This window comes from Conger conger, chromosome 16 (genome assembly GCF_963514075.1).
Source record: "Conger conger chromosome 16, fConCon1.1, whole genome shotgun sequence".
Classification (NCBI taxonomy): domain Eukaryota; kingdom Metazoa; phylum Chordata; class Actinopteri; order Anguilliformes; family Congridae; genus Conger; species Conger conger.
The window spans coordinates 9642964-9659578 of NC_083775.1; the positions used below are offsets into that span (position 1 = coordinate 9642964).

At 45.5% G+C, this 16615-nt stretch overlaps 1 protein-coding gene across 1 annotated transcript; it reads right to left on the bottom strand.

Moving 5' to 3' along the window:
• Window positions 1-635: 635 nt before the first annotated feature.
• On the bottom strand, window positions 636-14549 carry cdc42ep1b (CDC42 effector protein (Rho GTPase binding) 1b). The gene is made up of 3 exons (XM_061224035.1): window positions 14386-14549; window positions 4344-7195; window positions 636-2655 (listed from the first exon to the last, which is right to left on the bottom strand). Exons 2-3 carry the CDS (start codon window positions 4783-4785, stop codon window positions 2012-2014), a joined length of 1086 nt encoding a protein of 361 aa, XP_061080019.1. The 5' UTR covers window positions 4786-7195; window positions 14386-14549; the 3' UTR covers window positions 636-2011.
• Between the last annotated feature and the right edge of the window lie 2066 nt (window positions 14550-16615).

The following is a 16615-nucleotide window of genomic DNA, read 5'->3' on the forward strand; positions in this document are numbered from 1 at the left end:
TATTTCTGTTAATTCAGTTAAAATGAAAATGGATATCCACAGGCGTATACCAAAGCTTTTGTTGCAGTTTGTTAACATATGTGCACGTATGCTTTTATTGCAATTCAATCTAAATGTACATGTTCAGAATAATGCTTATCAGGCTTTAGCTTTACAAAACAATAACCCCTGGACCAGGCCAGTTGACTATCGGAATAAAGCCTAATTTATACTTCTGCACGCCGTAGCCTCTGTGTAGATTCAGTGCAGAAGCATAAATCAGGCTTTAGACTTTACATCCTTGTAGCATTTTACAGTAGTCCAACTGTGGCAATTGAACCTTTCTTCAAGAGCACAGCAGCAGTGAAGCAGGCGTAGCCACCATTTTGGCTGACGCTTGACCTTTGGCTGTATCCCCTGTGAGCTGAGCACCATAGCTTTCTGACTGCAACAACACAAGTAAAAACCTGTGTCCCACATTCTTGTTGTTGTTTTCAGGAACCTATCAAACAGCGTAAAGCCAGGAGATCAATGAGAAAGGGTTCCAGGATCTCAGTGCGTGTCTGAGGAGAAGCGCGTGGCGAGACTGTGTTGTTAGACTTTAGTGTTTCTATGGTTACACCGTCAAACCGAACACTGACCATTCCCCCCCCCCCCCCCCCCGGGTAAACTTGTTCCACCTGCATTAGAGAAGCTCGCTCGCTCGTAAGTAGTCGATGAAGATTTCATGTTTCGAAAGGGTGATAAAAATCCTTCTTCTGTCAGAAGAGCGCACCTCCAGATCCCATAGAGCCAGTTCTCACGCCAGGCAGCCACCTGCTGTAAAGCATTCTGCACAGACAGTTTCCCAACGTACAGCATTGCTAAAAAAAAAAAAAATTAAAAAATCCCATTATTGCGTAATTCCCGTGACCCACTTGCCTGTTGGTTAAAACTACAGCAATACTGAAAGTGAATAATTTCATTTCCCTTTTTAAATCCACTTCATTTTCACTCAACTTCAGTCAACATAGAAAGTTTTGTCCTGGTCGGCGTGCATGCGGGATAGCCCTTCCTTGAAGAGTGTGGAGAGGAGCATTCCCATTGGCCGAAAAAGGCTCTTTAGCAGAGTTGAGCTCAGCACTGAGTGAGAACAGTGGCATACGAGCGAGCAGAAGATAAATAGGCCAAGGCTCTGTGTCTGTTGGCATCTGTCAGCAGATGTGAGCGGGGTGGTGAATGACCATCCACCTGACAGAGTCCTCTCTGTTCCTGTCAAATCTCTTTCTCACGCTCCCTTTCACAGAGATTGCATAGTAGTGTAATGATCTTCTCCCATCCTGGAGCAGTATTAATCAGCATCATATACACATTTTATACATATTTATACATTATCATGTATGTTCAAACAAGCCAAATGCCAAATGCCAATAATGAAAAAGAACATAATCTTGATCGTGATATAATCTGTGAATTGATATACTGTTGCCAGTTTGAACTGATAAATGTCCAGACTTTGTATCTTTGCTGCTCAACAAGCATGTCGGTTTCAGAGGTGAAATCCATCAGAGGCTTGTTCCTGTTTTACTTCATCACAAAACTGAAGATTTCTCCTGTGGGCTTGAATGTTTGAATCACAAGAACGGGGTTGCTTTATGAAATAATTTTGAATGAAACAAAGCAATTTCAGACTCTCTTTAACTTTACACAAATCATTTTTGTTATTAAAAAAACGAGGTGAAGTGTAACGAAGTTTGGAAAGGCAGCAGCACCCCGTTAAATTCAGCTGCCACTGGGTTACCTCGGCACGCTCAAATCTGCACCAATTAATAGTGGTCATTAATAATTAAAGGACTGTTATTAAAATTAGGTCCAGGACTCTTTTCTGGTACTCATTTAACAGGGCTATTCAGGCTGTGTATTTTCAGGTTGTTGTTTTTGTTTTTAAACTGTATGAAGCTCTTTCGGGGAGCCCCTAAGGGGGCAGACGAGGCGCACGGGCAGGGGCGCAGGTGCAGGTATGAGACGCTGGGGCTCTTTCTTCCTTTTTTGCTCACACCTTGATTTCGTCCTCGTCCTCCGCGTAGGCATAGGGCGCCCTCTCCTGGAAACAGATGGAGGAGTTATTCGCGGAGCCCGGGCAGTCCTCCTCTCCAGTCTGCTCTGGCCCTCGTGAGATCCCGCCGGTGCTGTAATGCCGTGCCAGTACGTGGGCGGCCATTTTGAACCTTTCGGGCGCCATGCCCGGGTCTTCTCTGGAGGGGGACCGCGTGACCTCGTCAGGGGCGGCCATTTTGAGAGGATCGCCGCTCTCTCCCGCCTCCTCTCCGTCTCTAGAGCTCCCCCCGCCCGCCCTGCCCGGTCTCAGCGGCGACAGGAAGGGCGAGTTAACAGAAGGGGCGTCGGCTGGCGGCTCAGGGGTGGAGCTTGTCTGCTCCTCCTCCTCTTCCTCCTCCTCCTCCCAGCTGCGATCGGCCGCGTGGACGTGGTTGGGGCTGTCGATCACGCCGAACACCTCGCTCATGAGGGAGGGCCCCAGGTCCACGACGAACGAGGTCATGGAGTCGGAGCGCGGCAGGGAGCAGTCGCCGTCGTCCGAGAAGGAGTTGCGGCGGAAGTCCGAGGCCGCGGAGTAGTCCTGCGCCTGGCGGTCGGCGCGGGAGAGGCGCGGAAGGGTGACGAACCCCGACTGCAGACCTGAGGGCGGCGAGAGACACGGCGCTGTTAGGGAGGAGGGAAACGACTAACGCCTCTGTCCTGCGACACAAAGCCCTCACATAGGCGTGGATTTGGGTTCCCGCCCTTTCTGTTTCAAGCCAACGTCTGGTTTAATCACTTAATTAGCACAAAAATGTACGCCATCTGACATTTTGCTGACATTTTTTGATAAAAGCATGAATGAAGACTGAAGGCTGTTGTTTTATCCCGAAATTAATTGTTTTACTGTGTTCTAATCCTCAAGGGGACCAGTGCTGGTGTGTCCAGCAAATTAGCTCATTTAGTCAGGGCAATTGGTGGAAACCAAGACACCAACCCTCCAGGAGCAGAACTGCCCTCCTCTGGATTTGAGCCAACAGTATTAAGAGTTTTTTGGGCCTGCAGTTTGGCCTCTTGGCCAGCAGGTGGCAGTGTGAAAGAGGCCAGTAGCTGCCAGGTGTTTTTATATGGTGGACTTTGGTCCAGCCCACACACATTCCTGCCTGCCATGACTTCACTGGCTCTGTATGCCGGCTGCAGGGAAACTGAATTATATGCCTACTGGGCACTTTTCTCAGTTGGGGCTGGAATGAGGAATGGCAAGGGACGGAAGGAGAGAGAGCTGGAGAGAGAGAGGGAGGGAGGGAGGGAGGGAGGGAGAACAGCTGAAGGAGAGAGAAGGGAGGGGGAGAAGGAGACTCTGGGACGAGAATGAAATGAAAGCGAGATTCTGATGATAAGTTCATTAGTTCTGAGTCTTACCCAGACGGTTATGGGGGATGAGTTAACCCATTTGTTACCCCCCCCCCCCCATTCACCCCCGCCCCCGTCCCCGCCCTGACCCCCGCCCCTGCCCCCGCCCCCGCAGAAGGTGAATTCCTCATGTGATGAGTAACAATCTGGGGTCTGTAATTTCTACACATCCAACTACAGCATACAGACACACACACACACACACACACACACACAGACACACACAAACAAGCACAAACGCAGGCACAAACACTCGTACAGACACACACACACACACACACACAGACACACAGGCACACATACACACACGCACGCAAGCACACACATGAACAGACACATACATACACACACGCACACACACACACACAAACACACTCAAGAACACACATGTGCACACACACACACTCAAAAATACACGTACACACAGATACACACATGCTCACACGCACACACACACACACACACACACACACACACAGTAGCTCACACTCATGCACACATACAAGCTCACACGCACTTACACACACACACACAAGCTAACACACACACACACAAACTCACACATGCATGTGCGCATGCACGCACACACATAGGCATACACACACACACAGACACACACACACATAGGCACACGCATGCACACAAGCTAGCACACACACACACATGCATGCACGCATGCATACACACACACAGGCATGCACACTCACACGCATGCACACACACCCAGATACACACACACCCACACATGCACAAAAGAAGCCACACAGTACTTATGTCCCTGCTGTGTGTGAAAGTAATCATGTACAGCCGTTACCTAGGTGATTCCAGATGACTCGACCACATGCAGTGAGTGTGTGTTCATTGTGTGCGGTGATCATGTACGTGTATTATGAGCGTGGACACAGTGTGACACGGTAGAGTCCCCAGCCTCTCACCGTAGGAGGAGAACGTGGAGCCCTCCGGGCAGCTGGGCGAGACGGGGAACAGCGCCCTCCGCAGGCAGCCGTTCTCCAGGTTGAGCTGCGGCAGGGAGATGGCGTTTTTCATGATGGGGGAGACGGGCGGGGGGGGCGAGGACAGGTCGCGGGAGCCCCCCCGGGGCCGGACGGGGGTCTTGCGCACGTGCCGCAGCGTGCGGGAGAAGAACTTGGCGGTTTTGGAGCCCCCCGAATCGCCGTCCCCGCTGCCCGCCCCGCCGTGGTTGCTAAGGAACGAGGTGTCGCCGAACACGTCGCCGCCGCGGCCCACGTGCATGGTGTGCCGGAAGTCCCCGAGAGGCGGGCTGATCATGTCCACCGAGAGGTCGTTCTTAAAGCGCCGCTTCCCCTGGGAGCCGGACACCAGGCCCTTTATCCCCGGAAGCTTCCCCAGACTCATGGCAGGGTCACCAGAACAGCACGATTATTATCAACAGGCAAGTGAGAAAGAGGAGTAAAAAAAAAAAAACTTTTAATCCCCAACAAAGAAGAGCAGGAGCAGTCCCTTCCAAGTCTGACGAACGAGGGACCCACGGACAGACCGAAAATCCCCTCCGAACGTAAAGTGGCTCCCAGCAATCATGCACTGCAAAGCCAGCGTACAATCAATTCTTCCAGGTCAAGCAGCAAATATTTTCCAGGCATAAAGCTTTTGATATTGTTTAGAGCCGCCTGTTGTTTTTGGATGTCCTACTGAGAGTTTGAAATAATAGAGGAAGTCCTCAAAATTAAGGAAGACGATATTTGGAGTTACTCAGAGTTCACCGTGGAGACACGAGAAGACGAGCAAAAAGACGAGCGTCGTCCGTTGTTTATTAACTGCTCTCTTAAATGTCCGCTCACACTCTGCGGTCCATGTCCTGTGTCTGTTTTATGACCACGGTCTATCAGATTTTAGTCTTGATAAAAAGGACAAATGATGCCAGGAATTGTCTTCCGAGGCTGGGCTCCGCTGGTTTGGTTTAAAAAGCTCCGTTCTGAGAAATGTGCGGTTCTTGAAGAAAATATCTCTGTGGTTCTGCAGGAAAAATATTTCTACAATGTTTCCAAAAATGCATGAAAGTCACTCAAAAAAAAAAAAATTACTCGTTCAAAAATCCACAGGGATATTGTTACCTTTTTTTTGCTTGTATCAGAAATGCATTTGGTTTTATTACATACCTGTGGTCTAACTTAGTAGTATGTAGTTTTTATTTTGGGATCTTGCTTGTAACAACAAATGGCTTTTCTGCTTTCCCCTGGCTATGAACAGCTACACAAAAAGTCTGCACAAGTAACCGGCATTAAGCTTCTTCCCAGTTTGTATACCACTGGCAGTCAATAGTTTCACATTTAGGCAAAAAATGTCATTCAGACATTTGCTGAAAATGCTAATTGATCATTCTCTGATCCTGCATCCTATTACAGAACTAACCCTAAGGATGTGTGCATCCTCTTAGGTGAAATGTTTTAGATGAAAAAAAAGGTTTAATTCAGCACAACCCTTTTTCAGTCCCAGTTTCACACTATAAGCTAGCCTGCACCAGTGGCCTGTGCCCTGGTGGACATGCGTCCAAAATTCCGCCCAAAGATTCCATGATATTTGAAATACAGTGTAAAGCCAAGGTTTCAAGGAAAGTATATTTCCTATGTCGACAAATACTAAAAATCTAGTTAACCTGATTGGAGTGGATATCTCTAGATGTGTAAATGTATATGTTTGTCTTTACATTTTACACACAGCTGGTGGGAGCGGTTATACGCATTTGCACAGGAAGCCCAGTCACTTGTTTTACTTGTCCGGGAACAGTAATAGGGTTTTGATGGTTTTAAAGCACTTTTCTGTTTGCTCTTAATTCTGATCCTTCTTTACCTCCACCTGGACCAGTTCCCACGGAAACGCTCTGAGAAGCATGGACCATCAGCAGCTGGTCTCATCGTTCTCACAAAACAATGGCTTCAACAATAAAACCCCTCCCGTCCGTGGGTGTCACAGGAATGTTTCCCAGAGCTAAACAGTCCTAAAGTTGCTTACCGTTAAACATGCCACATATGCACCCAAAACAGCTTAGTTAACGGACCACCGCCTTTCTCTCCACAGCACTTATGCACTCAAGGAGATTTTAAGCTGTCACAAGGTCTCTTATCGATGTTCACGTTCTACCCCTATATGTGTCAATTAGAATTTATTTCCCTTCACAATAACATTGGGAAATACAAAATAAATGCAAGTTTGTTATTACCGGCCCCCTTCATTTATCTAAAAAAAATGCACTTAATAAAACCAGCTGCTCCTGCAGCTCTGAAGCCCTGTATATTCCTGTAGTTCCTCTCCGGATGGGTAGGTTTACCAGGGGGCAGATCCCAGAGGGGGCAGATCCCTGTTCTCTGGCCCCAGGAACAGGTGCTGTGGTTTCACCTCCTGGTGTCCCTCCAAACGCTGCAGATCTGGGAGAGACTCTTGCGCGGCAGATGACCTGACCTCCACGCTGCTCTCTGTCTGGCAGCTCAGCTTCTTCCTCCTGATCTTTTGTTTCAGAGTTTAGCAAACGCCGCAGCCCGAGATCCCAGGCCTCCCAAAGCACACAGCCAATGCTGTAAAATGCTAATTCTTTAAAAGGCAGTTAACGAAACACAATAATCCCTGCCGATGTTTGTCTGCATCCTGAGAAAAAAAAGGGCTAGACGGGGATTGGTCGAGTCCTGGATTAGTCTATAATCTCTCGTCTCTTCTCTCCCTCCTTCTCTCTCGTTCATCTGCTCATTCAATCCACTTAGTGCCCTGTGATCCCGTGTTCATTCAGACCAAAGCAGTGCCGTTCATTCTGAGTCTACAGTGAGAGAGAGAGATGGGCAAAGAGAAATGAGAAGCACAGTTCCATTAGTTTTGTCCTCAGGTTATTAACAGGATTTACTCACGATAATTAAACATATTATCTATGTACTGTCTCTGTACTGTAATGTTCTGTACTGTAGTACCCATTTTGGGGTCACAAGATGATCACAATCTGCAGAATGTAAATTCATGATAGAATAAGAAGTTGTGTGCTTTCATCCGTGGCAAAGCATAGCAAGGCATCGTAAGGAGTACCTATCACTCACTGTGGGTTCAGAATTTAATTCACCTAAGGGGCCTGTGTGATATAAACTGGTAAATACTAACCAGGAGGTTAAATATTATTGTCTGCGAAAAAAGATCGCAAACCAGTTTCCAGCGATAACAGTGTACATATATAAAACAAATGCAGATTGGTGGGTTTTTTCTAACTTCCTGTCAATTTTAAAGCTCATTATCATTCTTCCCTCAAACACATTTAGCATCAGGTGGTTTTTGTTTTACCCATATTTGTCATTTTTCCAAAGCACCCCCCCCCCCTCCCTCCAGCAGGAAGTCCGTGGCTAAGCTGCGCGTGTGCCCTGTGGGGTTCTCCCTCTGGTGCTCAGATTAGTGTCAGTCCCTGTCAGCGTGACGGAGAGGGGGCTAAACCCCCGTCATTCCTGGCCTGGGCTCAGCAACTCAGGGTCTTCCAGGGGCATGACGGGAACCCGGAAGGTGGGTTGTTACATTATTACATTATTGGCATTTGGCAGACGCTATTATCCAGAGCGACGTACAGTTGATTAGACTAAGCAGGAAACAATACTCCCCTGGAGCAATGCAGGGTTAAGGGCCTTGCTCAAGGGCCCAACGGCTGTGCGGATCTTATTGTGGATACACCGGGATTAGAACCACCAACTTTGCGTGTCCCAGTCATTTACCTTAACCACTACGCTACAGGCCGCCCCTTGTTCTGGCGTAGCGACAATAAGATCCTCAATGCTGTTGGGCCCGTGAGCAGCCCCACATTGCTCTGGGGGGATTGTAGACTGCTTAGTCTAAACCAGGGGTGTCCAATCTTATCCAGAAAGGGTCGGTGTGTGTGCAGGTTGTTGTTTTAGCACAGGACTAAGACAGCTGATTCTACTCCTCAAGGTCTTGATTAAAGACCACAATTAGTTCATTAGTATAATCAGGTGTGTTACTGCTGGGTTAAAACAAAAACCTGCACCCACGCCGGCCCTTTTAGATTGGACACCTCTGGTCTAAATAACTGTAAGTCCCTTGGATAAAAGTTTCAGCTAAATAACGGTCATGAGAACTGATTGTTTTCCACCCTCCCTTTACCTGGCAGTCAGGTGCGATGACAGGCTGGCCAATCAGTCGCACTAATTGCCTGGAAGTAAAGAAAACCAGGGCTGGATTTGGATTCTTGGGCCAGAGCTGATGATCCCTGTTCTAGGTGTTCTCATGGCAGGTTGCTACCTGTGTTATTGCTGGGATAATAAACAGCGATTGGATGAAGGAGCAATTATTCCGTCCTGATTCTGGTGATTATTTCCTGATCCTCTACTGATTTAATTATGATTTCTGGTGATTATTTGCGGATTCTGTCTCGATTCCATTTCGATTCTGGCGATTATTCCCTGATTCGCTCTTCATCCCATCCCCGATATTCTGGGAATTCTGTCCTGGTTCTCTCCTGACTCTTGTAACTCTGTCCTGATTCTGTCCTTGACTTCTCTCCTCCTTCTGACTATGGGGTCGCTGCATCCCTTGCCTGGTTTCTCAGTGCCTGAGAAGCTTGTGTTCCCCCATCTCCTTCACTGTGCTTCTACCATTCTCTATGACCAGATGTGTTCATCTCTGTATTCCTAAAGGAATAGTTTACTTTCAGTTTTTTGATATTGCTGCTAGGGCAGCGTGTGGCCTTGTTGCGAAGGGACATAACTGCGACCCAGAAGGCCTGTGGTTCGATCCCTGGTGAAGCCACGATAAATGTAGTTTTTGTTAAATGTATGTTTTTCATTGGCCCAGACAGTTTGTTGTGCAGTGAAGGGAATATTAAAATTCTATCAAAAAGCTCCAGAAAGTGAACTATACCTTTAACCATTTAACCACCATTTAAGTTCCAAAATAATTAATATGAATATGAATTAGTGGCGGCACGGATGGCGCAGTGAGTAGCACTGCCGCCTCACAGCAAGGAGGTCCTGGGTTCGAATCCCCGTCGGCCAGGGCCTCTCTGTGCGGAGTTTGCATGTTCTCCCTGTGTCTGCGTGGGTTTCCTCCGGGTACTCCGGTTTCCTCCCACAGTCCAAAGACATGCAGGATAGGCTGATTGGAGAGTCTAAATTGCCCGTAGTTATGAGTGTGTGAGTGAATGGTGTGTGTGCCCTGTGATGGACTGGCGATCTGTCCAGAGTGTATTCCTGCCTTTCGCCCAATGTATGCTGGGATAGGCTCCAGCCCCCCTGCGACCCTGTTCAGGATAAGCGGGTTAGGATAATGGATGGATGAATATGAATTACAAACATTCGTGAAGATAATACTATGGTAATAGCCACTATTTCCTTAGACATGTTGTGTATATTCATAAAATTAAGCATAGCTGGAGCTGAGAATATTTCTTTCTACCTCTAGCCCTATTCTCTGTATTCATCAGTCAAACCTCAAGCTAGGGGCTAGAGTGACCCCTCTGGTCAATCAGGGTACTGCATGTCAGCTGGTGGACAGCACAGTGAAGGATCAGCTGTTGGAAGAGCGTACTTCTAAAGCCACTCATGGTCATTTTCACCACAGTCATGCACAGTGTGCACACAAACACACGGCTCCACGTTTTCTAAACTCTATAAATATTTCACCAGCACACACCCATAAACAATATGAGCGTGGCTGTAGTGGCACAGCAGGACTGCTGTGATATTTGGTTGTTGTGGGAGTAGATTGCATCTGCAGTAAACCCATGAAACCACAAGGCTCAGAGACTTGTAATGAAAACAGTGTGTGAACAGAATGCAGAACCAGAAATGAGCAGACTACAGTATCTGTTACAGTCATCAAATAAAGGATATGAACTTCTGATTAAAAACAGTCCCTCAAACCCACTTGATAAGCAAAAACATTTTCTGTGTTGCTTATTAACACAGAAAGTATGTTGATTATTAAACGTTTTTGTTTTCGGCATGAATTGTAAAAGCAGCTGATACAGTGTTGCCTTGGTTGCGAATGTCAACAGAACGCATTTTATTTCCAACCAGTAGGCCACAACCAACAGTCTAGGAGCCGTTGCCATGAATGTGACCCTTTCAGGGTTTGGTTCCAAAGCCTTAAAAAGAAGATCTGGAACCGCAGAACCACTAATTACAAAAGAAAGTACTGCTCAGTTGGTGTAGGTCAGCTAGAGGCCCGAATTGCTGTGACATCACATCTATTTCAGCATGCCACCAGGCTGTGGGCTGAGACCAAAGATTCAAGCAAATTGCTTACAACTGCAAGCACACATGCTACATCTGACTGCCTTTGCTACTTGGCTAAACTAGCACTGCCATATCCTTGTGTGAGTGTGAGTATGTGTTTGAGCATCTGTGGGCATGTGCTTGTAATGTGTATTACAGTGCTCTGGTGTTGTACCCCAGATAAAAATCTAGGGCTTGGTAGGGGAAAAAAGGTAGGGGGAAAAAAATGTGTGTGAATTATTATCACACAAACTGTATTCATGAAATGACAATGCATTATATCTTAATCAAATATTCATATCAGGACACATGCCAATGTAGCCTTTTTGGTCTGCTACAGCAGAAATGTGCCTATCACTAATTCATGAGTCGATGAGAAAATTCACAAGATTTTAAAAACTTGATATTTAAGTGGAAGATTTCTGTGATAAATTTTAGAGAACCATATAAACCTTGGGCCTGTGACCCAGGAATGCCCTCCCACATCAGTTCAGCGCTTCTGAATCCACCTGGGCTTTGGTAAATGGTTGGCATTTATATAGCGCTTTTATCCAAAGCGCTGTACAATTGATGCTTCTCATTCACCCATTCATACACACACTCGCACACCGATTGGCAGCCATGCAAGGCACCAACCAGCTCGTCAGGAGCATTTGGGGGTTCGGTGTCTTGCTCAGGGACACTTCGACACAGCCTGGGTGGGGGATCAAACCAGCAACCCTCCGACTGCCAGACGACTGCTCTTACTGCCTGAGCCATGTCACCATGTAGTCAGTCTTTAAAACTATTTTTATAGTGGCCATATCTAATACTGTACCTTTTATTTTGCCCACCAAAATCATGTTGAGATTGCTATGCAATGAAATGTGTTCTGTTGCTATATGCAAGGCCGTCTCCCACTAAGAATGCTTTGGAAAACGTTTTATTGTGAATTTCCCTTGTTTTTACCCATTGGTGGTACAATAAGGTGTTAAATATTACGTTTTATCATATCTAATGAGTTCAGAGAGCTAGCGCATGGCAGACAGAGGGGGGCAATATCGCACAGTCGAAATACAATGGCTTCCTGTGGAAGGACATTTGTACATGAAGAGTTATACGGTGTTCCTGTGCTATACTGTCCCTCGTTCAGTAAAAATATTTCTGTTTATGAGTTATGAGCACATGTGTATAATTGTGTGATTGCCTTCGTGTGTGTGTATGTGTGTGTGTTTGAGCGAGTGTATATTAATTTACTTATACCAGGTTGTTTGTGTGAGAGAAAGCGTGAAATGTGTGTGTTTCAGCGTGCGTGACCATCTCTCAAAGTCCTGGCCCTTTCTCTGTATGGCGAAGCCCCGTTCATTTATAACCGTTTTTCACTTCATTGCCGTGAAGTCTTTTTGGCTTCCCTCCCCAGTTCTCCCCCTCGGCAGCTGCTCTGTGCTGCTTAATCCTTAACTAAATTAACCGAAAGGACAAACACTCCAGATAAGGCCCTGTTCTACACTCAGCCCTGCTTGCCTCAGTTCAATGACATTTTTTTTCACAACCGCTATACTTCAAGGAAAACATTGCAACACCGAGTCAGAAGAGCCCTGGGGGTCCTTCAGCGTCGACAACCCTTCCGCTTTCTTCCTTCTATCACCTTTTAAGCTTCGCCTTTTCTTCTTCTTGAGTCCATCCCTTTCTTCTACATTCCCCCCCCCAACCCTCCAGTTTTCACACACACACACACACACACACACACACACACACACACGTAGGGAAAAGGTCAGGTGTGTCCTCAAAGTTGAGCCTCACACTCAAAAATAATGGGCCTGGCTGGGCTGAGGAAGACCAACACAATGCTTAGACATACAGAAAGCCGTCTGTGTAGCAAACACGGGCGATGACCAGCCCTGGGTCTGGAGTCAGGAGGGGTGAACAAACAGGAGCTTGAAAGCTGAGTCAGTGATCAGTCACTGTACAAAGGTTCCAGGGACACACTGACTTCAAACGCATGCTTTCCTTGATACACCTTATGTGTTCTTTCTTTTCAGTTTTCACATTAACATTTTCCCTTTCGACCGGCCTCTCTCAATCTTGTAAATTTGTAGTTCTGTGATTCGTGTAATGTATAACATGATAAAGGATATTATTGTTATAATATTTATAATAGTGCTTATGATTAAAATGTTATTGCACAGTATTATATGGCCAGTAGTGAACATACTTGGCTTAGCCTAAATACTCATAATAAGTACATACAAGCCTTACCTCCTAAATGAATAAACACATGTAATGCTTGGGCAAAGACTGGTTGTAGCTGTTAAGAGTGTGCCACTTTATTTGAAGAATGCTGCCTTGTTTTATCTAACCCCGTCAGGCATCGTCGTGGGTTTATTTTGAGTCAGATAATAGCCTGTTAATGTAGAGATAACGGCTTATAAAATCATGATAAATGAGTGTGATAGGGCCTACCGGCTCAAGAGCGTGAATGTCCCAACTTCACCTGAACTCACCTTTATAAGGTAGGATATTATAAACGATATTACTGTGTGATATACGTTGTCTAACGTTATGCCTGCTTGATGCCACGTGATTACTGCTCTCATTTCGTCCATCTAATTAAGACGTCGCCCAAGGCAACAAAAAACGTGCTCAGACCTTTTTAGTTGTCTAAAAACGTCAAATCTTTTATTTTATTTTTAAACATAGTTAGTGCCAAGAAAAGTGTGAACGTAACTGCTTCGTTAACTGCGCACTGGGGATGCTGGGATTGTAAGAATGCGAGAAATCAGAGCGGGGGGTGGAGGAAAAGAAATATCGCGGCACAAACAAACTTAAATAGGCTGCAGTCCCGCGGAGATTATATTTCCACCTCTCTGACCACAGGCCAGCCACGCGCGTGCGCACGAAACTCACGAGCACGCGCACAGTTGGGGATTCATGCGCTCTACGGTACGGTCTTCTTAATTTGTCAATCACGTTGGCAATATTATGTTCCATGCTACAATTAAGAGTATGGAACTGGCTTTTCCTGTGAAGTTCCAAGAAAGCAAAAAACTACAGATATTGGTGAGCTTACTGTGGCAATTCAATCAATCACCCGAATGATTCTTGTTCAAATTAATTGCACGAGGTGAGTCATTGAGTTCAGGGATCTAGACTGTTGCTCCTTGAAAATTACAAGCCGAGGTCAACTTTTCGTGCTGCTGAGCCACCAGTTAGCGTACCGCTCTGTGACTACGCATCCCAACGTTGCAGTGAGCCAATAATGCACATTGGTCACATTTTAATACAAAATAATGTTACTAATTACAATTGTAATAGTATACTAAGTGTATATAAACGATTAAGGATGGGTCGTTAACTTAATCCTGGCTGAAGCCATTATAGGCTCATAATCACACAGGGCTGTGTAGTATGCCCCATTCCATTCATAACCAGCACTTATGTATTTTTACACAAGGTGTAAGCATAGTTAATATTGACATATGAATGCATGTTAAATCTGTATCTCCCTGACCCAACCTCTTTCGCAACATTTTATTTTCTTGTTCATACGATTCTTAATTATCTAGTTAGTTATCTAGCTCACTTTAATGGGAATTCCCAAACCAAACTCATCAGTGATTTAAAAAATATTCGAATCAGCATAGATTGATAATAATAATAATAATAATAATAATAATAATAATAATAATAACTTTTACATTCAACCGAAAAAACACACCTCGTTATTAAAAAATATATTTTAGCGGTACAGTAGCAATAAGCTTACCTTCGCGGCGGTAGAAAGTACTTCCAAGAAGAAATCCGTATTTTCTTGCCTCAATTTCTCGTGCTGTCGGAAAGCTGGTCCCTTTCAATCTCTCTATTGTATCCGCTTAAATTTCATATTCAAACAGCTCGTCCCTAGCGGGACCCCTTGAAGCAGAGTGACCGCTACTGCATGGAAATAGAATAGAGTAATGCGAGGAGGAGATGAGGGAATGGGCGTTTGCGAGTTTTGTGAAAGACTAAAGGAGTTATCCAATCAGCAATAGGCTATACACTTTCACACACCACTGGGGAATGGCCGAGATTGGGACAGGACTTCGAAGATTTCAACTTTTTCAAGGCTGTTCTTTTATTAGCCAATCCAACTGTGTGCCGAACGTAAAACATAACGGGGCAGTGAAACAGCTTTCGTATTATATGTGCTGTATAAGTGCGCGCGCTATTCCACGTTATTCTATGATAAGAAGGACGCAATATCACTCGATGTAAATGCTAACGAATTGCTTGAAACGTAGGGTATTTAGGAGTGCTAGTGAGACTGATTTTTCACACACATGTGCTCACACTCTTTTTATTTATTTGACGGGGTTTGACGAGAACTGGTGCCACATATTGATAACGGTAGTTATCCATTTACGCGGCAAACCGTGTGACAAAAACAACAGAGCCAGCATTATGAAAAGGAAAGGGAAAGAAACGGATTATTTTCATAAGTGCTCATTACAACACACATTTTCATGATCCTGACAATGGATATAAATATTTTGAATTCACAATTTTCGTATTTCTGCTAAATATGAATTCAAGGTGCAAACAAGAATGCAGCACATCCTTCTAAAGTTTAATTTTAATAATAAACGTCGCAAAATATAAGCTCAGCTGCCTTGACAGTACGTTGAACACGACCCCTGATCACATTCACCATATTCAATTTCATATTGTCGTTACATATTTTTTTATTTTTGCTAAGTGTCCAATATCCTGAAATTGTATTAGTTGACTGAATGTTTGATGGAAGGATGGACATATGGATAGGTTGCCCTTCCGTGCTATGTGTCACTAATCACTATTTGAAAGTATTTGATTGGCACAGCTGGATCTGTGCATCAGGAACATAGTCACATACTTGGCCACCCTGGAAAGGATGGACGTCCTTCCCTGTTAGCAACATGTGTTGTGTTAACCCTACCATGTCAACCACTCATGGAAACAGTTTGGCCAATAGGATTCCTATGCCTATGGTGGCCTTCCAGTAGCAGCAACAGAAAAAGACTGGTGCTGAAATCTTAAGTAAAACAGTATATATTTACATTGGGTGAAAGGGTCAGTGAGCTTAAAAATGCCACACAGCACAGGCGGTAAGGAGGGTGGAGAGCGGGAGGGGTGGGTATTCCATACTGGACATTCCAACAGGATATGACCTTGACAGGAAATGCAGGAGTGTCCACCATGGATGAATGTGCCAGTACATGGTCAGCTTTCTGGCCAGTGCTGCCGTCCTCCAGGCACAGGTAATGTGCACTTAGGCTGGCTCTACTTCCACGGCAGAGACAATCTTATCAGTCTTATCACAAAGTGGCATTCCACAGAGAACTGGTAAATTATGGTTGGTTCGCAACAGTCAGAAACAGACCACCTCTGGACCGCCTTTGATGGATGTGAATGGTGCATTTTTAGCCCTGTAAGTTTCTCATGCACACAGCCAGTCCAAGATACTGAACTACATTACCCAGCAGCACATAAGCAGACACTTCTCTACATTGCCCAGAACCACATGCGTGGACACTGGAATCAAAGTCTTTCACTTACCCAGACAAAAATTTGCTCTTATCAGCAAACCAACAAAACCAACCATACAACACTTGCTCATTGTCACAAGTTTTTATTGTCCTGTGGAAACTAAACTCCAAGATCCTTTTGAAGTGATTTTGCTGGAACTGGGCATCATGAATTCACTGTGACCCGTCTACATTGCCCGACACCACAACCTCCCCGTGCTGCTGAAGGAAGGGGAGAAAGGGAACGATTTGGGGGCTGGGGGGGGTGTTTGAAGAATGCAATGGTTGTTGTCCACTCAGATCCAAAAACAAAGACTTCCTTCCGTAAACCTGATTTAACATGTCCTGAGTTCCGGTCCTGAGAATTCCTCTGATTGGTTGCCCCGTGTTCCCCCATCTTCTCTCATTCCCATATGCCTATCCCACCATTTTTCCTCCCACTTTCAGCCTCTC